This window comes from Limanda limanda, chromosome 12 (assembly GCF_963576545.1).
Source record: "Limanda limanda chromosome 12, fLimLim1.1, whole genome shotgun sequence".
NCBI classification, from domain to species: domain Eukaryota; kingdom Metazoa; phylum Chordata; class Actinopteri; order Pleuronectiformes; family Pleuronectidae; genus Limanda; species Limanda limanda.
The window spans coordinates 15,748,220-15,771,112 of NC_083647.1; the positions used below are offsets into that span (position 1 = coordinate 15,748,220).

The 22,893-nt window shown below is 44.4% G+C and overlaps 1 protein-coding gene across 1 annotated transcript in view; it reads right to left on the reverse strand.

Annotated features, from left to right (window-relative positions):
* Positions 1-22,499, reverse strand: part of stac (SH3 and cysteine rich domain) — a 39,590-nt gene extending 17,091 nt beyond the window's left edge. Inside the window, exons 1-4 of the mRNA XM_061082896.1 lie at positions 22,009-22,499; positions 19,840-19,872; positions 18,087-18,420; positions 3,179-3,312 (exon numbers count right to left, since the gene is read on the reverse strand). Of these exons, the coding sequence (XP_060938879.1) occupies positions 3,179-3,312; positions 18,087-18,420; positions 19,840-19,872; positions 22,009-22,125 (618 nt within the window). The 5' untranslated portion in view covers positions 22,126-22,499. The remainder of the gene's footprint in view (positions 1-3,178; positions 3,313-18,086; positions 18,421-19,839; positions 19,873-22,008) is intronic.
* Positions 22,500-22,893: the final 394 nt, after the last annotated feature.

The following is a 22,893-nucleotide window of genomic DNA, read 5'->3' on the forward strand; positions in this document are numbered from 1 at the left end:
ATACAGAGCAAATGAAGTACACGTGTGACGGACAAAGTAATATGGGAACGTTTCGGTCTAGGAGAGAAAATGAATGCGACAAAGTAAGAGAGGAAGAGTGTACATTGTGTTTGTTTGTGTGAACACACACAGAAAAACACAAACAACATATTTGATTGATATTTTGTACGTAGTCTTTGTGATGCATACACACACAAACACATACACACATACATACACAAACACACACACACTCAAACATGAAGTGAAAAGTATGTGGATGCATATTTGAAAGTAGACCCACTCACTAACAGACTGTGTGAAAGTGTGTAAATGTGTGTGTGTGTCTGTGTGTCTACGTGCCTGGTTGTGTATTAATTTTTGTTACCTCTATGGGACATTTACCAGGATAAATACTGTGCTTGTCAGGACCAGTCCACCTCATGGGGACCACAGCCTGGTTAAATTATAAGGAAAGGAGCTTCAGCGTTTCCTAGCTTATCTTCTTTAGCATAGGAAACATCGGAGCATCCTTTATGAAAGGAAAGGAGAAAATGCCGTCCCACAATTCTTTGCAGCAGCAACATTTAAAGTGACACAACATCGTAGTTGCACCTGGACACACCCACGTTATTAATTCACACATTTTCTTTGAGTAACGATTAAATGTTTCCTCTGTGTGAACAGAAAACATCTTTCTCCGGACTAGTCTGTTTTAAACAGATAACTTGTGAACGCCTTTTTACTCATCAAGATATACCATGTAACAATTCATAATTACAATGTCTAAGAACAACTAGACCTATGTTATGTATACTGTCTGTCTGTGTCTTCTGTTATAAATAAAGTTGTTTTTGAATGGATACGGCTGGTTTAATCAGATCAAAGGCACAAATGTACATATAGGAATTATGTCCTTTGATCCTTTGATCATTTGATCCTTTGATCCTTTGATGTAGGTAGGTCTTAAATTAAGTGAATCAATGTTCACTCCTCACTTTGTTTACTTGGTTTACTAAGTTCACCTGGTTATTACTTAGTTCTCTGCTACCGATTCGCTTGGTCTACCTTGCTTTCTGAACGCAATTTACTTTTTAATTTCTCTGACCTCCAAAAAGAATTACAGAGAAACATGCAGTTTGAATTTGTGAGCTATCTCCTGCAGGAGGAGAAAAGGAGAGAAATCTCCAAGGGTTATGGTGGAAATGAGCCAGCTGTTTTCGAGATCAAGCTCAAAAAGATGAAGAAGCGCAAACCTACTCAAACTGAGCCGGTCACAGGTGCTTCCTCCTCTGAAGAGCAGCCACAGGTGGAAGTTACCGTTTATGCTTCATCCACCCAGAGCCCTGACGAGGAGACGCAGCCAATCAATAACCAGACTGACCCCACTCCTCATGTGAAGACCTCAGTCACAGAGGAGGAGGTAGAGAAGCTGTATGAGGACACTGTTGATGCTGTGTCCACCCAGAACACTGAAGAGGAGATGCAGCCAATCAGCGAACAGACTGACTACACTATCGCTCTTCTGCAGGAGGACAACAGGAGGGAAATCTTCCAGGGTTATGAGACCAAGCCACAGGTGGATGGAGACGCTGTCCAAGATCATTTTACAACTCAACCATGGCAGCTTGGAGGACACCAGGAGTACTGTGGCAGACTGTGGTCCGGGTTTCGTCAGTTTTTAGTAGGTCCTGACACTTAGCTGCAGCAGTGACTGAAGGAGGAAGATGGGCCTGTTGCTGCGTGAAATGTTGAACAGCAGAGCAGGTAGTTAAAGTGCTTGAAGACGTCATACTGCGGATCAGCTGTTGACATTGATGAAGAGGTGCCCAACATCTGGCTGTACCTCACTCAGGTGATCAGCCCTATGCCTCCGTGGGGCGTCCCCGTTGATCAGTGCTTTGTGGGAGTCCAAAGTATCGTACCTCCTCAACATATCTTTCTATGTATATGTATATATATCAAATGTAAATAATACTCACATTTTCTGTGAGAAACTGATGATTAAATGTTTCCTCTGTGTGAACAGAAAACATTAAATGTCCAAAACTGGAGTCTTCTACGATCTTTAAAAAGTCAGTGTTTATGTTTGTTATTGTTTTGGGTACTTTTATAAGCTACAGTTTGATGAGACACTGGCAGTCTGACCCCAATCCTCATGTGAAGACCTCAGTCACAGAGGAGGAGGTGCAGATGCTATCTGATGACACTGAAGAGGAGATGCAGCGAACAGACTGACTACACTATCGGTCTTCTGCAGGAGGAGAACAGGAGAGAAATCGTCCAGGGTTATGGTGGAAAGGAGTCGTTTTTCAAGATCAAGATCAAAAATATGAAGAAGCACAGACCTGCTCAAACCAAGCCACAGGTGGATGGAGACGATGTCCAAGATCATTTTGTCTAATTTTAGGTCCAGACTTACTCAAGGATTTTAAGAGGAAACACGAACATATTTTAAATCAACAGATCAATCATAAGAACCTTTTATTTCTACAAATAAATGTATTTTGTGGTTGACGAGTGTGGTTTTGGAAAAGGTCGACCTTTAACTTGCTCTCTCAACCTTACTTAAACTAAACATCTGCAGTTAAATGAGAACAGTGACAGGCAGGTTGTCAATCACACAGAATCATTTTTTTCCCCAAGTAATCATCACAACCAACTTCGTCATCTTGGTGATACTGAAAACTTTCAAAAACCATCAAATAACCTCTGCTGGTGATATAGTCTAATAATTTATAAAGGGATGATTAATATGAATATTCTTGTGGCCCACACATAATAAAACCTGTTGAATAAGCTGCTTCAGTGTGGTCACATGGATTCTGTTGTATTGGTTTATGCTGATGGTGAAGCAGCAGAACTTAACCGAGGTGATGAGGTGGTCAGCATTTTTGTAAATGGTGCGATATTCATATTATCTAACACAGCGTGAAAGAGTGATGATATAACCATCATGCGGACGATGACAGGGATGGATGCTGGTCACAGATGTACCAGCGCTCACACATACTGCAGAGTGTGATTTCTGAATAAGCACATTCTGGTAGGAAACAGTCTGACGGCCAACTCGGAAGTGTGTTTATGTCGTTCATGATGATAATTAACACAAAACATTTTGTTTACCTCCTGAGGCTCAAAAACAGTTGACAACTAAATTAAGAAGTAGTCGTTTATATCATGTTTTCATGCATCTTACCAGTTTTCCCATGCAGCGCTGCTGTCCCACTCCGTTCTCACATTTGTGGTGGAGACTCATCTTGCATGCTTTGCAGCGCAGGCCGTGCTTTGCCGTGTTTCCCGCCAGAAACACCACATGTTTGGCGGTTGTACCTAACACACACCAATACACACACACACACACACACACAGATATGAGGCAATAGGTTCAAATCTGTCATGTCAGGAACTGAACTCTTTCCCTAAAGGACCAGCAAAATACACATGAGGAGGCGGCAGATACAAAAAAGACGTTCAGAACAACATCTCATTAATTAATTCACTGACACTGGATTCTTTCCCAGCATGCACTGAGAAAAAAACCTGTGAAATGACGTGTGCAGCATTTTAACAGGGACAACATTTTGCAAATGCGACACATGATGTGCATTTAACCAAACTGAGACGGCGCCATCTCGACCAGTTTCTGGAATAAACAAGGTTTTATCTGAAGCAAAGTTACTCAGCCGGACGATGCTATCATTTAGCGTGTGCGTGAATGAGTAACACATAAATAACCACAGAGAAAGACAGAGCAGACAGATAGAGAGAGAGATACTGTCGATAATGAAAGAAAAGATGAGAAATGTCAGTCTTGGTTTGGACGGAGATGTGAGATCTTAAAGACAAAAGGTGTTTGGCGAAGAATAAAGCTCACAAGGCAGCCGTGACAGCTACGTCCTTAATGAAGTCTGTCACCTTGAGCGAAGGAGGAAAGAACGACAACTAAAGGGCAGGAGATGAAAAGGCAGGTATGCGTGATCGTTGAGTGGGTAACGCTGGTGTGTCTGAGGAGTAGAGGGGATGAAATCTGTCAAACTCCAGCTCTCACTGCTCGTCTTACAGATTTAATTAAACGTGAAACTTCAGCCAGTGACAGTCTCTCGATCAAAACAATAACAAAAGACCTCGAGTTGGTGTCTTCACCACCTTTGCTGATGAAAATCTATGCCTCGCGCGTCAATCATATTCATGGATGAGGTGACGTATTAAAGTTTAACGTTACGAAGCAAACGGCCATGAATAATCGTGATATGTTACGAGTGACCAATATAAACAGTGGAAGGAAAAAGCTGCCGACTCTTATTTTCCTTCATACATTGTTTGTCCTGGTTGTAACAGACAAAGCCTCAGGTAAAGAAGATATGATGCAATTAAGAGGTGAATGAAATAAAACAGGGGATTTCTCTGAGTTTGAAACACTGTTGGAAACATTTAAGTTAGTATGAGTACACAAGTCAACAAAAAATATATAACATAGGTCTAGTTGTTTTTAGACATTGATATTAAGAATTGTTACATGTTATATCTTGATAAGTAAAAAGGTGTTGACAAGACTGAGCCGGTAAATAACCCTTCCCCAATAACTCTTCCCCCAGGGGAAGAATTTATCGTCCACAATCTGCTCCACTGAGATTGTGTCTGCTTGGAGCGAGTGACACAGCCACAGTTTATGCACCAAATACCAACCTTTTACATTTTGTACATCCCAATAGAAAAGTGTCATGGAGCTAAACTTTACTAGACGGTGGAAGCTTGTGGTAAAAGGCCTGAAATATAAAAATGCTCATTTTTACTGAGAAAGCAGAGAGACATTTCTCAGAGGATAAATCATCTGCAAAGGATTATGTGTCGTACACGGCCTGATAAAAAAAAAACACCACTCACTGTCAGCAGCGGTGCATCGTTTGACAGCTACTCCACATTAACGAGAGAGGACAGGGCTGTTATTAGTCTGGCAGTGATTGATTAATCGATGATCACGTGCCCGGCTCTGGCCCCATACCCTCTGAGAGTGCGTGTGAAAACATGGACATGGGTAGGAATCATCGATCTACGTCAGTGGGCGTCGATAGCACGAGGGATAAATACCAGTTTCATTAGACGGATAATCAAGTATTGTTTAGTTTTCTGTGTGTTGTATTTTTCATATTACATTTTTTTCCAATAGATCCCTTTCACCTCAATCTTACACTGACACTGGACCTTTAAGTAAAATTTCTCTCTACTTTACTTAAGTAGATTTATTTTCAGGTACTTTTCACCCTAACTCCTTTGCATATGTCCAAATATCTGTGATTCTACTCCACTACATTATTGTAATGTGTTGCGATGCACGTTCACATTGTTAAATCATAATTGATCATCTACATAAGACTCCGTCTTCTTTCCACGAGAGTAAAGCAGCAGGGACTGACTAAACCGTGACTCAGCAATAATGATGTGCTACACCGCTGCATTAGAGAATAAGCTTCACTAGGCAAGTTTACTTTAAATACTTTGCAAAAAGTGCTGCAAATGTGATTCTTACTTTGCTGGAATACATTTTTGTCTATTTATTTGTACTTTCAACTAAACAAGCGTTTCCTTCAAGGTTACAGTCAACATGCCACATGTTTGATGACAGGGCGAATAAAGGTCAGCGAGCTGAGGTAAAAACGTAAGTTATGACCATAACTATGGATCTATGAGACCGACCGATGACCGTCACCACGGTCTTAACACGAATGATGTCCTCATCTCCCTATCCTCGAGACCAAATATCAACAATGTCACGTGAGTGACCTTAAGGGGGCTGGGCTCACCGCCCATAAAGCTCCCCGGTGAGCGCGGCTGCCTCCTCCTTGTCTGAACGCCTCAGCCCGTTCTGAGTGACAAAAGAGGGTGACGGTCATCGGTCGGTCTCATAGATCCATAGTTATGGTCATAACTTACGATCTATTTCGACCTCCCTCAGACCGTCACCACGGTCTTAACACGGATGACTAGTATCATCAGGGTCGCGAAGAACGGAGGACTCTATCGCCTCACATCCTCGCCCAGCAGCTGAGAGCAGCACTGCGGAAGCCAATGGTGTGGGGGAAGCCACATTGACCCTGTAGAATCTAGAGAATGTGCAGGGGGCACTCCATGTTGCTGCTGCACATATTTCTGAAAGAGGGACCCCCTTTAAAGCAGCCCAGGAAGTGGCCATACTCCTGGTGGAATGAGCTACCAAGGAATCTGGGACTGGTATGTTCTGTCCAGAATAGGCCTCAGCGATAGTATTAACGATCCAATGGGACAAACACTGTTTAGACACAGGGTGGCCGACTTTTTTACCCCCAAAACAGACAAATAACTGAGAGTATGAGCCCCTCAGAGACTTTGTGCGTGCAATATAAGCCTTCAGTGCCCTTACTGGGCACAACATAGGCAGGTCGGCTTCCTCCTGTAGTAGAGCCGGATCAGGTTGAAAAGTGCTGATCTCGATCACCTGATTTACCGTCTGATGGTTTATGACCTTAGGCAAAAACGAGGGGTTTGGCCAGAGAGACACACCTGAGTCACCTGCCCTCCATCTTAGACAATCGTCACTTATAGACAGAGCATGCAATTCACTCACCCTTTTGGCAGAGCATATAGCCAGGAGGAAAGCTGTTTTGTAAGATAGAGACTTAAGGCTGGATTGCCCTATGGGTTCAAAGGGAGACTGCATCAGGGACCGTAATACCAAGGGGAGTTGCCATGATGGAGCCCTGGGAGCCCTGCTTGGTCGCAGGCGGTGTGCTCCCTTAATGAACTGAGACACTAGAGGGTGTCTACCAACTGTAACATCTCCCACTGTCTCATGGAAGAAAGAGATTGCGGCAGTGTATACCTTAATGGTGCTAGGTGCCCTGTTAGAGTCCAAAAGTGACTGAAGGAAACGGAGAATCAGCTCAATAGGACAAGCGGCTGGATTTTCCTGTCTGTTGCGACACCATGTAGAAAACACACTCCATTTATGGCCATAGTTAGCCCGAGTGGAGGGAGCCCGGGCATTGTCTATGGTCCTCAGGACAGCCTCATCTAACCTTTGAGAGAGGTACTGAGAAGGGGCCAAGCCCAAAGCTGCAGGATGTCTGATCTGGGGTGCCATATCTGAGCTTCTGCCTGTGAGAGGAGGTCTGCCCTGACTGGCAGGGCCCATGGTTGACCGTGAACCAGGCGAAGGAGCGTTGGGAACCAATGCCTCCCTGGCCACCTGGGGGCTATTAACAGCACCTCGTAGTGGCCCGAGGCAACCCGGTTGAGTACCTGGGGAATCAGAGGGAATGGAGGAAAAGCGTACAACAACTCTTCCGGCCATTCTTGAGATAGTGCATCTAGGCCTAGGGGACCTCCCTGGTTTTCCAGAGAGAACCACATCCTGCAGTGGGTTGTCTCTGCTGATGCGAATAGATCGGCCTGAGCCGTGCCAAACCGACTCCATAGGAGGGATACAACCTCTGGATGAAGTCTCCATTCTCCTGGGAGAGGACCAGTCCTGGACAAGAGGTCTGCTGCTCGATTTACAATCCCTGGGATAAAGATTGCTTTGAGTGAAGCCAGATGCTGAAAAGCCCAAAACAGAAGTTTCTGTGCCACCTGGAGGCAACGCAGGGACCTTGTGCCTCCCTGGTGATTTATATGATACACAGTTGAAGTGCTGTCTGTCCTTATCAAGACATGCCTGCCCTGGATGGAGGAAAGGAGAGCCTTCAGAGCAAGGTGAACCGCTCTCAACTCCAGAACATTGATGTGTTCGCCACCCCAAGGGGGTATCCACGGGCCACGCACCATTCTGCCTTCCCAGACTGCTCCCCAACCTGTGAGGGAAGCATCTGTCGTCACCACTGTCCTCCTCGAGGGAATGTTCCCAAGGGGGACTCCTTGGAGCAAGAGCACCCGGTCTGCCCATGGGCGTAAGGCTTGGAGACATGTGCGTGTCACACGAAGTTTCACGTGTCTGTCCAGCTTCGGGTTGAGCTTGAAGGCACCTCTGAATTGGCCTGGCCCTGAGGAGGCCCAGAGGAACAACAGCTGCTGCGGCTGAAATCATCCCCAGCATCCTCTGAAAGCTGATAAATTGTAGCTGCCTGCCGAGACGGAATCGTTTCCGGAAGACTAGAATCTTCCTCACCCTCTGAGATGTGAGGGATGCAGACATTGTAAGGGAATTCAAGCAAAGTCCCAGAAAAATCACCTGCTGCCTTGGCTCGAGGTTGCTTTTCGTCACATTTACCTTGAAACCCAAGGACCGTACATGCGACAACACCCTCTGGGTATCCTCTACAACTTGGCCAAGAGATGGAGCACAAATCAGCCAGTCGTCCAGGTAGGGAAGGATTTTTACTCCTGACAACTGGAGAGGAGACAAGGCCGCCCCAACCACTCTGGTGAACACCCTTGGTGAGAGGGAAAGGCCAAATGGCAGGACCTTGAACTGATAGGCTTGCCCCTGGAATGCAAACCGAAGAAAAGGTCTGTGGTTTGGACAGATGGGCACATGGAAGTACGCGTCTTCCAGGTCTATCGAGGTGAACCACTCTCCTCTTTCGATAGATTCTAAGATCTGACCCGTGGTCAGCATCTTGAAAGGAAGTACCTTTATGAAGGCGTTTAATCGCCTTAGGTCCAAGATGGGACGTATTCCGCCATCTTTTTTCGGCACGAGGAAATACGTGGAGTAGAAGCCAGTGAGCTGTTCGTCTGGATCTACTTTCATAATTGCATCCTTCTGCAGAAGGGTTAAAATTTCCTGTGCCAGGATTTGAGCCTGGACTGGGTCCGTGACAATCGTCATGCGGATCCTGGAGTAAGGGGGGGGCCGCCGCCGAAACTGAATTCTGTACCCCTTTGATACTGTAGCAAACACCCATGGGTCTGACACAGTTTCTTCCCAGCTGTCCAGGCATAGCCGAGAATGAAGTTCGGCGGGTGTCCCCCCACCCCTAGGCTGTACCGCCCCGAGGTCCTTGACCTCTGGGGGGGCGCCTCCTCTGGGGAGCACCTCTAGTCGAAAAACGGGGATAGAACCCACGTCGACTTTGTGAAGGCTGTTTGGAGTCACCAGAGGCTGTGAATCCTGTAGCCTGTCGCCTGTCATTCACCCATGGGTCCTTACGGGCCCAGGATGATGATCGGTGGGGAGGCTGGGAGCCCCTAAGTTTATACCTGGTAGACGCAGCCCCTCTGAAAGTGCGCTGTACTGACTCTCTGGTACGCCGAGACTGTTCAGCCTTATCTAACACACCCTGGGAGTCAGGATGAAAAACATGTGCCGGCACGACTGGCATATTGGTCAGTTCTTTCCTGATATTCTCGGGAAGAGTTGTCTGTGCCAACCAGATCTGCCTCCGAGCTACCATGGCAGATGACATAGCTGCACCAATGTCCCTTGTTAACTGGGAATGAGTGACCAGGGCAGAGTCTATCAGGCTCATGGTGTCCTGGTCCTCTGGGTTGGCTGTTCTCCTAAGAGCTGCCAATAAAATGGCGAGTGCATTGCCCGAGCGGGCTGCTCGTGTGGCTGCATTATAAGTCCGAGACACCAGTCGGTCTGACTTATCACACTCTTTCAGGGGACAGCGTGGATTGGTGGTTACCCGCTCTGGACCCAGAGATGTTAAGGCTGCCATCTCCCGCTCAACTGGAGGCATATCCCCCATACCTGTTTCAGGAGCATACTGATTCTTAGTCAGTCACCGGCAACCTGCATTGAACTGAGGTGCCCCACTTGGGATGTTCCATGCTTTCCTGAGCATGTGCAAATAGTCACCAGCCACAGGTACAGTAACTGATTGCTGGGTCTGAGTGATGCCGGCCCAAATCCCATCCATTGGAGCAGGAGCCTCAGTTGGAACATTGAGCCCCACAATTTTTGCCGCACTTGAAACCCTTGAGATGACGTCCATGGGTGAAGGCTCACTTTCACCCATGTTGCTGAGGTTGGACGCCCCCTCACATTGTGTGGATTTAGGCTGTTTTAGCCCAGCAGCACCCTCAGACTGCCCATCACTTTCAAAAAGGGAATTTTGAGCATAGAGAGAGAGAATGTCAGGGTGAACCACATTCTCCTCCTGGTAGGAGGGTAACCTGTCCGGGGAGGAGTGCCCATGCCTCGATGCCCTAGCTGTTGTGGCCGGGTACTGGGCCTCAACTCTACCCAACCTGTCTGACAGACCACGTATGGCCGCTAGGATTTGCAGCTGAGTGTCATCATGCTGACCAGCTGGGTTCTGTGAAGGTTTTGGAGCCTGTGTCTCGCTTGAGTCCCGCCTGCGAACAGGGGTGTGCTCATGCCCACGTTTTCGGGGGGCTTTCCTTGAGGTGTGTCCCCTTTCATTTAGTTTGGCTGGTAGAGGCTGCACGGCCCCAGCACGAACAGACTGCTCCACCCATCTGGCTCTTTTAACACGCTCCTCCACAGGCAGTTCCACTGCTGCCACACAGGGGTTCTCAATATCATCCATTAAATGTGCCATGCCCAAACAAGTCGGGCATTCACGGTGGCCATCTCGGGGATCCATGATACCCCGGCAATAATGGCACAAATGTGAGGACATTTCTGTGTTACTTTTGTGATTTAAGAACAAATATATAAACAATAACGCCCAGCAGCTACGGATAGCTGGTAAAGGGGATCTTATAAACAGGCTAATCACAGCTGGCCAATATCACATAAAACGAAGGAAGGGGTGAAATAACTAATTCACCTGAAAATGCCCACTGTATGCCTGCAATGGCAGAAAACAAGGGGGGTGGGGGGGTGGAGAGAGAACAACATCCCAGCCACTGAGAACAGGGCTTTAAGGGAAACAAAATAGCACCTACAAAGGGTGATAACCAATAACCAACTGTATTTTATACAGGGAACACAGGCAAACAATCCCACCTGCTGCGCACAGAGGCGAAAAGGGGACACTACCTGGCCTCAAACACGGTTTATTTATTCATTTTTGAAAGGCAAATAAACGTGAAAAGGTTGGCTTTAACTCACCTCCACTCATTGTGCGCGAACGCACGAGGGGGAGTTGGAGAAACCCCACTCCCTGCGGACAGCGAGTTACGGGGTGCCTTTTTCAAGGGGGGTGGGGGGGTGGAGAGAGAACAACATCCCAGCCACTGCGAACAGGGCTTTAAGGGAAACAAAATAGCACCTACAAAGGGTGATAACCAATAACCAACTGTATTTTATACAGGGAACACAGGCAAACAATCCCACCTGCTGCGCACAGAGGTGAAAAGGGGACACTACCTGGCCTCAAACACGGTTTATTTATTCATTTTTGAAAGGCAAATAAACGTGAAAAGGTTGGCTTTAACTCACCTCCACTCACTGTGCGCGAACGCACGAGGGGGAGTTGGAGAAACCCCACTCCCTGCGGACAGCGAGTTACCGGGTGAGGAGGGGGGGGCACCCCCGATCCAAATCAGTTTTAAGGGATAGATTATTTATTGATTAAGCTTCCCAACTTTTCTACTCACTCCTGTAAGAGAACAAACTCTGTATGGACACAAACAGCACGAGATAAACAATACTTACCCAAAGCTGTGAACATGAGTAGTTAGTGCCAGGTGCAGCTAATTAAGCTGCCTGAAACAAAGAGCAGAGCTTAACACATGCAGTGTAGCCCTCTGCCTCACTTTTAGAGAAGGGGAAAACCACAAACAATCCTCAGGGACACAAGGCGCCTGCACAAAAGTGTCGGATTGATAAAAGTGGAGTCCCAAAATATCTTACTTACCTGTCGGTCTCGGATGAGGCGAGTGAAGAAAAGAGGAGGCAGCCGCGCTCACCGGGGAGCTTTATGGGCGGTGAGCCCAGCCCCCTTAAGGTCACTCACGTGACATTGTTGATATTTGGTCTCGAGGATAGGGAGATGAGGACATCATTCGTGTTAAGACCGTGGTGACGGTCTGAGGGAGGTCGAAATAGATCCACACGAGACATACACCTGATCCCTGAACAAGACAATCACAAGACACTGTATACCTAATGGTACAAAGCCCAACATGTGTAGTTGAGTCGGCCAGCATTAAATCTCTGCTCAGTGTTCACGTGCTGTGACGTGAACTGGTGTCACACAATCTGGAGCCGCTGAGCGCTGAGACTCAGTAATGGCTAGAAATGGCTGTTCTCCATTTCAAAGCTGCTGTGTTGCTTGACTGAGCTGCGCTGACACAAGCACGGATACCGGGAGAAATGTGATCCCGGCCTGAATCCTTACCGGATCACAGATCACCATAACAACAACAACAACAACAACAACAACAACAACAACACCACAGAGAGAAGAAGCAGCAGAGGCAATGAGTGCAACCTGCACCTATTTTTCAGGTCACTACAAATCAGGTCGACTGGTGATGGTGATGGTCTTCCTGCCCCACGAAGGATGTCGAGAAGGCCGAACCAAAATGATACTTTCCTCACCTCACCTTGTCCCACCCTTATTAATGATGCCTAGCAACAGAGCTCAAGTTCGAAACAACGAGAACGTTTTAATGCCCCTCGGTATTTGTAACCTGCTGTGTACCATAAGATACTGGTGTCTCATTTCCACTTTGAAAAACAGTTAATCACAGAATGAATGGATGAACCTGGGATAGGTCGGGCCAGGAGGGGACGCATTAGCTTCTCTGGGATGGAAGAACGCATTTATCGAAATTTAGTCACACCGAGATATTGAGATATTGGAAAAATCGAATGGCCGTGGGAGAAACTAATTAAAGTCTGCAAATAGATCCTAGGAGAGCTCCCCAGGTCAGTGTTTTACAGGAGCTTACAATGAGGAGGAGGTGGATAAGTTCTTGTCACAATGAAGGCGGTTGGCTCAGAAAATCAGGAGGCGTATGGTTAGACGGGCGGCTTACTGGATCACCGTATGCCTGATGTGAGAGTGATACTGTGGGGACGGAGACGAGGAATCGGAGGAAGAAAGACTGTGTGGGAAATAAGGGGCACGATGACGGAGGGATGGAAAATCTGGCAGGAGTCGTGTCCTTTACTGTAGTGTAAATGAATATGTAAAGGCAGAGCTGCCAAGATAGAGCGAATGCCAGAGAGAGCAACACTGTCACTCTTTCCCCCCCACAGCTGTAATGGCTTTAAGGGCTGGACTCCTCTCCGAGCCTGGAGGAAAAGCACCTAAACAAACACACACTGACTTCATCACCTCACCATTGCCAGAAAAGAGAACAACAATGTCAGGCTCCTGTATCATCCTGCAAAAACACGGCAGTTTGTTCCCTTATGAGCGAAGTTAACTTGGAGTCGTCTCATAATCGTCCCGAGTGTGTGAGTGAGTCACCTCAAACACGCCAATCAACAACAGCTTGACAAGAGCTCCATTGTGCTTCCTGCTCCTGTGTCGTCCACAGAGAGCTTGAGGAAATTAGGTCTAGAAAGTTTGATGTAATATCAAAGCTGGAGTGTTGCTAGTTTTATGCCTCCTCGCCACCGACAGACAGTGTTTTCATGTTGTTGCCCATTGAGTCACTGTGATTCTCAGCAAAACTAATGCACCTAAATCTCAAGGTCATGCAGACGAGGAGTTGTCACCAAAGTCTGATACTGATGTCTGTATGATTCATTATCTGGGGACCAGGACTTCCTGTTCATCAACTCCAGGCATGATCTCAATGTGGCACTAAAGAGCTACCTGTAGCGTGGGTAGTAGATCAGAGTTGAAGGTGTCACCACAACTAAACAAATGTTCACTTTCCTTCTCTAAGTGACATTTTCTCCACGCTCCCACCCGTGCAGTTTGACATTTAACGTTTTGTTTTTTAACAGTGCACTGATGTGTGAGACATTTCCCGAAAGCGTCAGCATATCGACTGCAGCACTAAAACAGATAAATGCAGGATGGGTGGAAGCACACAGGCGTCACAACACGTACTGGTGTCCTGTGATGATACAAAAACACAAACTACGTCTGTCTATGTTTCATGCAGGCAGTGGTGACGCACCATGTCACAGCAGCATCTGTCTGCTGGCTGACCTTAACCTCTGCCCAAACTTAATTTCTCTATCAGGCCAAACCTGTCATGTATAATTCAGGGATTTTATAGCACAGATTAGAGTTTGTTAATCAAGAGGGATTACTCTCTCAACTTTTTTTAATTCCAGGAATTTAAATAACTTTATATGTCGAATTTAGGATCTGCCTGACATATTGACATTTTGTCTCAGCAGCTTAAATCTCTACATATTCCATCTGCATATCCTGCAGACTGTGTGTCATTTACAATATTCACTTTCAAGCTCACTATGTAGACTAATTCATTTTTTTCAACCCAGCCCTGTAAATTATATTTCACCCTCTGTCAGCTGCAAATAAACCTCCCATTCACTCATGTGGACATTTATTTAATAACCAATTTGCAGCTAAGGCCCTGCAATCAATATCTCGGCATCAGTCTGTTCTAGCTCTGAGAATTTTATGTGAGGGAATCAACTTGCTTGGAAATGCACATAAAAACAAGGGTGTAACAAAAGAAGAACAAGGGTCTTGAATCAATATAAGAAAAAGTAGTAAGGTTCTTCTCTTAAAGGTATATTACTTTAATTATACTGAGGGTTTTCAGTATCCTGATGTTGAATTATAACCAGCTATCTATGAGCCATTCTCCTATGCATGAGTTTTAAAGAACAGATGAACGCCTACAGAAAAACATATTTGTTGCTTTATCAATTATTTAGCAATGTGGTTTGGTCTGCCTTCATATAATAGAGCTAATGAATGACTCAGTGAGCTCTATAAATAGCTCAGCCTTTTTTTATTATGGATGACACATTCAATTTGTACAGACTTTTATATAATACGGGGTCCTATTGAAAGAGAGTGGGTGCTTTATATTCCCAGTCTGCTTTTTTTTCCATATTTTCATATTGTTATTCATCTACTGAGCAGTAACAATACAATAATAATGTTTCTTCCCATTTAAACACCTTTTTGGTGAGATGATGCTGAAAATAAAATGAGTGCACTATCTCTCTATCTATCTAAACATTCTATATCCAATTATTACATTTATATAAGCTTTAAGTGGTATATTTCTATTAAATCTGCTTAAATGGAGAATCATGTTGATTCAAATGTGATTCGGCAAATGTGATTTACAAATGTGGATTTAAGTTGCTGTAAATTATTATTAACTCAGTTACAAGTATTTCCAAGTATTTGTATAATTACTGCACTATTTTAAACTGTAGAGACCAGTTCATATTTCAACTGAATGGCCAATAAGATTCAATAAACACAATGTAAAAGTCTCCACCAGCCGACACTGTCTCACCTTTTTCTCTCCGCTGCTCTTTGACTCTGGGACACACACACACTCACACACACACTCTGCAGCTGTGTTCTCATTAAAGCAGGACAAATGAAGAAGAAGGCAGGTGCATGCTTTTTCATGAGTAGACCAGAGGGCACGGCACCTTTGACAGACCTGACATCGCACTTTCATTAGCAAAAAAGATTTGGCCACGGTCCCTCAGGCCGCGCTCACATAAAACAGACCGAAACAACGGTTGTAAACACGTGTAAATCTGTTTAATGGTGGAATAACGTTCTGTTTTACTTCAGTGGTCTTGTAGTACATATATGTAATGACACTGAACTGCTGATAGAAAATAGATTTGCTGTATCCTCCATCTTAATTATTTATTCATGTCATTATTATGCCATACATTTTAAAAATAGGAGTCTTACGCTCGTCAGGATGGAAAAACCTCTGAACCAAATTTATTATTACACCCTCACTTTGTGTATCAAAGTGACAGGTGGAGAAGTCCAAAGTGGTAACACATCATCACTGCCCAACATAAACTCAGTCTGTCAAGGTGGCCAACACACAGATGTCTGGCTGCTCAAACATCTTAGTGTATAAACTAAGTGTAAACCTGCTCTAACAGATGTTTTCAGCCACTTAGGGGCAACACAACCAGCTGTAAACATTATTTGGACGTATTATCACCTGTTGATACAATGAACTTAGGAAACAGTTGCAGGTGTTATGAATCCAGACGTTATGACGTAACATTAGCACACATTTTGAGTTATGTGTGTGTTCACCTGTCGAATATTCACTCTTTGCTTCTGATCTCTATCAACTCCTGGGTGAAGACTCTATATCTTTAGCTGCTAAATGCTTCACTATTTTCATCTTTCTGAAACACAGGCGAGAGGGAACCACAGCGATAATGTTGGAGGCTCCAAAACCAAAAGAATGAGCTGAAAGATCCTATAACGGTCCATAGAGCCCAAGGGATCTTTCATAGTTTGCATTGGTCATTTTGACACATCTAAAAACATTGTCTAAAGAAGCTTCAATTTTGAGTGGTTTGGCAACATATTCTAGAAGGCTCCAATGGTAAATGAAGTACTTAAACATTTTATTGGATTAAATGTACAAATAAATAGACAAATATCTACTCAATTAAAAGTAAAAATGTCACATTGACTTTTGTATTGAGTATCTGAAAGCAAAGTACTTGCAGAGTCCCTAATGCAAAATCAACTACATCATTGACTGTGCCCACTGTCTAAATTAATGAAAAATAAGTTAAGTACACATACATGAAAAATGTACATAAGTACAGTGACGAATTGTGTTGAAACCTGCTATTATTTTATTACTACTATTATTGTTATGCTGTTATACGTTCAAGTCAGGAAGTAGGAACTTTAATTTAAATGAGCCACTGGATTGAGCCATTTATTTTTCTTTGTTTCGAAAAAGGAAATCCTGGTTTACACCTTTTAACTTAACGCAGGACAAATACTTTTCGAATAAATAATGTGAATATGGTAAAATCTAACTTATTTCCATGGAGCAAAGAAAACTGTCAAATGCATTTGGTGATGCAGCGTTTGCTCACCGACATCCCTGCCAGTCTGACGTCTTTTCTCTGCAACCAAACAATATATCATGTGCTTGTCGAGCAGATGGCACAAACAGCCCTTGTCAGATCCATGCTGCAAACGCCCTGGGACAAAAAGACTGAGTGGCCCTTCAGCGCTGATGGTTAACAAGTAGGCGAGCAGCCGCTAGAGAAACTGGAACATCTGGTAAGAGGAGAACAGGTAGAGGAGCTGGCACGGATGTGTTGTTGAATATCTGACACCTCAGTGGGACGATGGAGAGACCGCGGGGTCAGTGAGAGAATACGGAGGACGGAGATACTACGATCACATGTCAACCGGTCAAGATCGATTCTCAGTATCAGGTGTATCTGTTTTTTGTCTGTGCTTGTTTGTCAATTAGCAAGACAATGCAAAAACTAGTCAACCCGATTTCTCCAACATTTTGTAGAGGATTGGGACATGACCAAAATAAGAACTTATAAAATTTTGGTGTAGATCATTTTTTCACTTTCTTTAACACTGTTTTTCAACATTTAACTTAATTTCTCAGAGAATAATTAATGGATCCTATGGAGGCTGCGTTTCGCTAAGATGGCATCTGAGGCAGAACAACAGGGCTCGACAGCAATAGTCTGTCCAGTGGAAGTTGGCTGCAAGGGATTTAATCAAACATCCACCACGAGGTTGCTCGAAGAGCTAAGAATCCACAGACAAACCCTGCACCAGACCATGAAAGAAACATCACAGACAGCAGAACGCTGCAGCCAATGACTCTTGATCAGAAGGAACGACCCTTACTGCACCCCACAATGTCATGGACACACGCCCAGGTCTGATCAGACTGTGGTGGCCCTTAGAGGAGGGTGTCTTGTGATCAAAAGACCAAAACTACCTAATGACAGTAAGGTACGTATTCGATGAAATGTCCCTAACATCTGCTGGTGATCCCTGAGACCTTCTGGTTGGAAACTCAACATCAAACTAGTCCGGAAGACTTTCAATCATACAAGGGATATTCACCATCTTGTCCTATATGTTCTAAAAAGATCAATCTATTCAGGCATGTTTAAGAGACTGATATTTCTAAGTGTGTGCAATTTGGCAATTCATTTAAATGTGGTTTCATGAGGGGAGTGTTGGGCCTTGGTGGAGGTTTTTTCTTTACTGGGTGTCGTTGTTTCTGTACGGCATTTCTGTTCACTCTAACGCAGGAGGGCGGCGCTATGACCATACCTACGATCATGTGGTTGCACACATCACAGAACGTCGGCTTCTTGAAGATGTGCTCCATGAAGCAGTGTCCTGCAGAGTCCACCTGCAGCGGGTTGCGCAACTGGGAGCGTGACGTAGGAGGAGGAGCGCTGGGGATGGCCGGAGGCACCGGCGGGATGTGGTGGTTTGTGGCGTGCGGTGGGGCCATCCCGATGTTGCACAGGTGGCCCGTGCTGCTGCTCACATCGGAGAGCAGCTCGGTCTTGTTGTCATTGCTGGTGCGGAAGAAGTTGTCGGCGCTCTTGCTGCGGATGCTCTTGGTCTTGAAGGACAGCGATCGCTTGAGTCTCTGCAGCTGAACAGAGAGAGAAAAGAGCTGAAGGAAACTGGAGATTAATGAGGGGAGAGAATGATAGAGTAGAAAAAGGTGGCCGTAAAGTAAATCAATATTTGTAATAAACTAGATAAATTACTACCTGACACAGTCTCTACAATGTCTCGGGTAAAGAAAATACCACTGCAACAGGCAGTGCTCAGTGGAAAGCCTCTGATCCCCTACCTGCACTGTAATGTGATTTCCAGGTTGGGTCGATGCATTATATCAACGCTGTTTCTCACACGCTGTGCCGCCTCTTCTGGCTTCAGCCTCCATCAATCTCATTAGCTTCCTCTTTTACAGTAATGCTATTCTAAACGCTCCACGCTGACAACTCCTCATTTAACCTCTCAGTGTGCACTTCCTCCCCAGCGAAACACACTTAATTCTGGGCTCAGGCGCGTCATAAAGATTCTCTGAGCTAGTGTAACGTGATTTTATGGCTCCTGGCTGGTGGGTGTTTGGCTGCCGGTCCCTGACTGAACTGGAGAAACAGTTTATCGTTTGAGGTAAATGATGGGTAGAGGCGAGGACTTTTAATGACCCTGCACATAGCACAGGCCTGGAAGTACAACTGTAAACAGGCAAACATTTGTTTTTCTGCTGGATGCTCGAGATCCGTAAGCTTGCTTGCCGTTGATGTTTCGGCAAACGTGCAAATAGTTTTTTAGTGCTTTCATTGCAGCTTCGGCACCGTGAAGATCAATCCCTTCTGCGGGGTCAGTCCGGAAACAATCAATTTGGACCCTTTCTAAACCATTACCACCTACACACGCACACACCCCCCCCCCCCACCCCCCACCCCCCCCCCCCCACACACACACACACAGACACACACACTGAAACTGCAGTACAATATAATGATGGAAATAATGGCTCCATCTTTATATTGATTATATATATATTTGTTGTGCTGTTAAAGGATACTGCATTTCTTTTCTGTAGTTTTAAATGTTTAATTATTAATTGAAATAAATAAATGCAAAATTAAAAAAGTAAGAAATAAAATAAATAAAGATATCCCAAATGAGGCAAAGTGAAGTATTGTGCGCATGCATAGAGGAGCTCATGCTGTGTTTGATGATACTAAATCCCTTAGAGGTATGTTATAGCATAAAGCTGGAGGGTTAATGAAGGTTGGGAAAGGTAAGGCAAATAAACAAAAACTAAAATTTATTGCATACAATGTAAATAAATAAACCTGCAAAGTAAAGAGTGCCCTCTAGAAACATGGGGGATGATGGATTGAACCGTGTGTGGCATCTGCGTAACTTAAGTGATCTGTTAGAAGCAGTGACTGTTATAGGTGAAACAACTTTTACCCTCACGTACATGCAGCTACAGTAAGTTACAATGGACTAAAACCAGCAGGACGCTACAGTTTGTGTACAGGCTCACCTTGCGCTTCTGGTGTTCAGGCCTCACAGTATTCTTTAAGGAGGAATAAAAACACAGACACACACAGCTTTACTTGTCGGTTGTAAACTAATTCAGTCTCCTCACTCGGGAGCTCACTCTATTTATCCTGAATGTGAGATTGATTGAACACTTTATTCTATATGGGGAAGCGAGTGTGGTCGTTTGGCAGAAGCTTTAAAAAACGATGTGGGAAAAGTCAGCCAGGAGAAAGTACCCAGTGACGACACATGCCAAAGTGAGAGCGCTCATGCTGGAGCCATCAAAAAATAAAAAGATGAAAGAAGAGATCTACTCGGCCGTCCCCACTGCAGCTGAGAAACCTGACGCAGACCGATCCTCACAAACAACCTTTACCTCGGAGGTTATCTTTTCGTCTCTGTTTGTTTCTTAGTTAGCAGGATTTCATAAAAACTACAGGACCAATAATCACAAAACTTAGTGGGAGGATGCGGTATGGGTCAGGGAGGAACCCATATAATTTTGGTGTGCATTTATTTTCACATTTCACATTCTTCAACATTTTCCTTGATTTTCTGAGAGCATAATTCATGGATATTGTTGAAAATGACCAGCATGTTCAGGGGTCTGATTTATGAGTGTGTACAATTTAGTGCCGATACAAATATAAATCGGCCTTTGTAGATTTTGAGATAGATAAGATTGGTCATTTAGTTATTTATCCCACAATTGGAAAATTTGCAATATTACAGGAGCAAGAGTCAAAAGGCATCGGCAAGTAATAAGTAAAGGGAACGGTTTTCATCAAGAATCCATCCCCTGATCTGGATCCACACCAAAATCTAAGGGGTTCTTCCTTGATTCATAGAAATCGGTTCAGCAGGTTTTGCGTAATCCTGCTAACTAACTGACAAACTAAACCAGAGGTATATCTGTAAAAAAGAGAGAAAGCATGGGTCTAATCTATGACAGCAGTGGAGTTACTGTTGCATCACTACCACGATGTCATTAGTTCAATATCATTCTGCTAATTGTAGCAGTCTGGGCAACATGTGACCCACATAGATGGCAAATCGCCTGAGGCGGCTGTGGATCTCTATCACACAACCTACTTTTCTACATCAGCCGCAAGTAGAAAGTGTACGAGCCCTAAATGCTGCTTTGAATAAATATATGCATGATAATAATAACGCAATATTGCTTCCTTTACCACTACAGCACATCATGTACTCTGTTTATAGCCTTAACCAGAGCTTTAACAGCATATACTTCCTCTAAATACCATAATCACAATTAAGTGATCTTATGCAGGTTGCAGTCTTTAGAGTTTAAACCATCTTGTGTTTATCTAAGGTTGTTTCCTTGTATGGTTAATATCACTGTGTTATTCTGATGGGAATCCTACACACTGAGGCTGATGTGTTGAAGTAAACTGAGTCTCTTAAAGGCACTTGTTGTTTTCTGTCATGTTTGCAGAGCTGTTTATATTATTCAAGTCCATCTCTGTAGTGTGATAACCTCTTTAAATAGAATAATGATCATTAGGATCTGGTTATTAAAGCTGTTTTAAAAAGACTGGGAGTTTGAATGTCTCTTGTCAAATGTAAATTATAACAATTAACACCATATGGTTTCCTGTACCACGACAGGTCACCACAGACATATTTATAGCCCTGTCAACAGCTTTTTACATCCTCATAAGTACCTCAAGGATCAATTTAAATACCATGTTAACATAATAAGGTGATCTTGAACATTTTATAGACTTTCTCCTATTAAATTACACTTTTATTGATGCAATAGATCAATATAGAAGGAGAAAATGTGCACAATATTGAGTTTAAACTCTTTTAAGTGTATCTACAGTTGGTTTTATGGTCACCGAGGGTGATTTATTGTAGTAAAATAGTGTCTTTAAAGTACTTTGTGTTTTCTTATTTGTACAGCTGATTATATTATTAAAGCCCATTCCTGCAGTAGAGTCTATGATATCCTCTTTAAATACAATAATGATAATAAGCAGGATCAAGTTTTTTAGAAGAACTGAGGGTTTAAAATATCTCTTGTAAAGATTTATTTGTCATGTTGATAAGTATCTCTGCTCTGACCCACTATTAAGAGTTGGACTGGTGTACAGTGCCATCAGTCTATGAGTTTGAGCTTGTGTTCATAACACCAGGACTGTCCTACCTTGGTTTCCTGCTGGCTGGGGTTCGCATTCTTGGGGGATTTCTGCGTCTCATTCTGCTCCTGTTCGTCCTCTTTGTCCCCACTTTCATCCTGAGCCATGTCTGCTGGCGGGATCATCTCTCTCTCCCTCTCTCCCTTTCTCTTTCTCTCTGCGATCTCTAACAAAAACAAACTGTTGTGCTGCAGAGTTTGTTTTGTTCCACCAGCTGTTTACATCGTTTCCATTCCCCTGTAGTCACCGTGACCCGAGAGCGAGAGGAGGAGGACCGGACACATGCAGACCCGCTGGTGCTGCTGTGAGAGGAGGGTAGATCCGACTCTCCCGGGGGGGAACGTGAGAAAGAAAGAAGCGTTTCCCTCGGTCAGAAGTTAGACCTGAGTCCGCTCCAGCTTCAGATTGACCCGTCCGGCTACAAGAAGCTTCTGCGTGGATCGTGCCGTCGTGCGTAATCCTGCCAGGACATCTCCAAATCCACTCTGCGCTCCGTGCGCCTCACTCCGCAGCAGCAGCAGTAGCACACTGAGGGGCGGAGAGCTGAGAGACACCGAGGGAGGGAAGGATGGGGAAGGAGGAGAAATGTGACACTGACACTTTGTCCTGCCAAAATCCCACATAGAAACAAATCACATGCGGTCCAACTGAATCACCACTTCTTGTAAGTAAGAGAAATAAGAGGGTGACCACATGGTGTTAGGAGCAAATCGCTCTAAAGACTTTCCTGGAGGCAGGACTTTTTCCTGTGAAAGCGAAAGTATATCACTTCACAGTCTTTACTCATGTAATATTTGAAGATTAAATAACTATAATATAAGAGTAGACAGAAGGTACACAATCTATTATGATACTTACCTGTTAAAAACAGTGGTTCCCAAACTAGGGGTTGG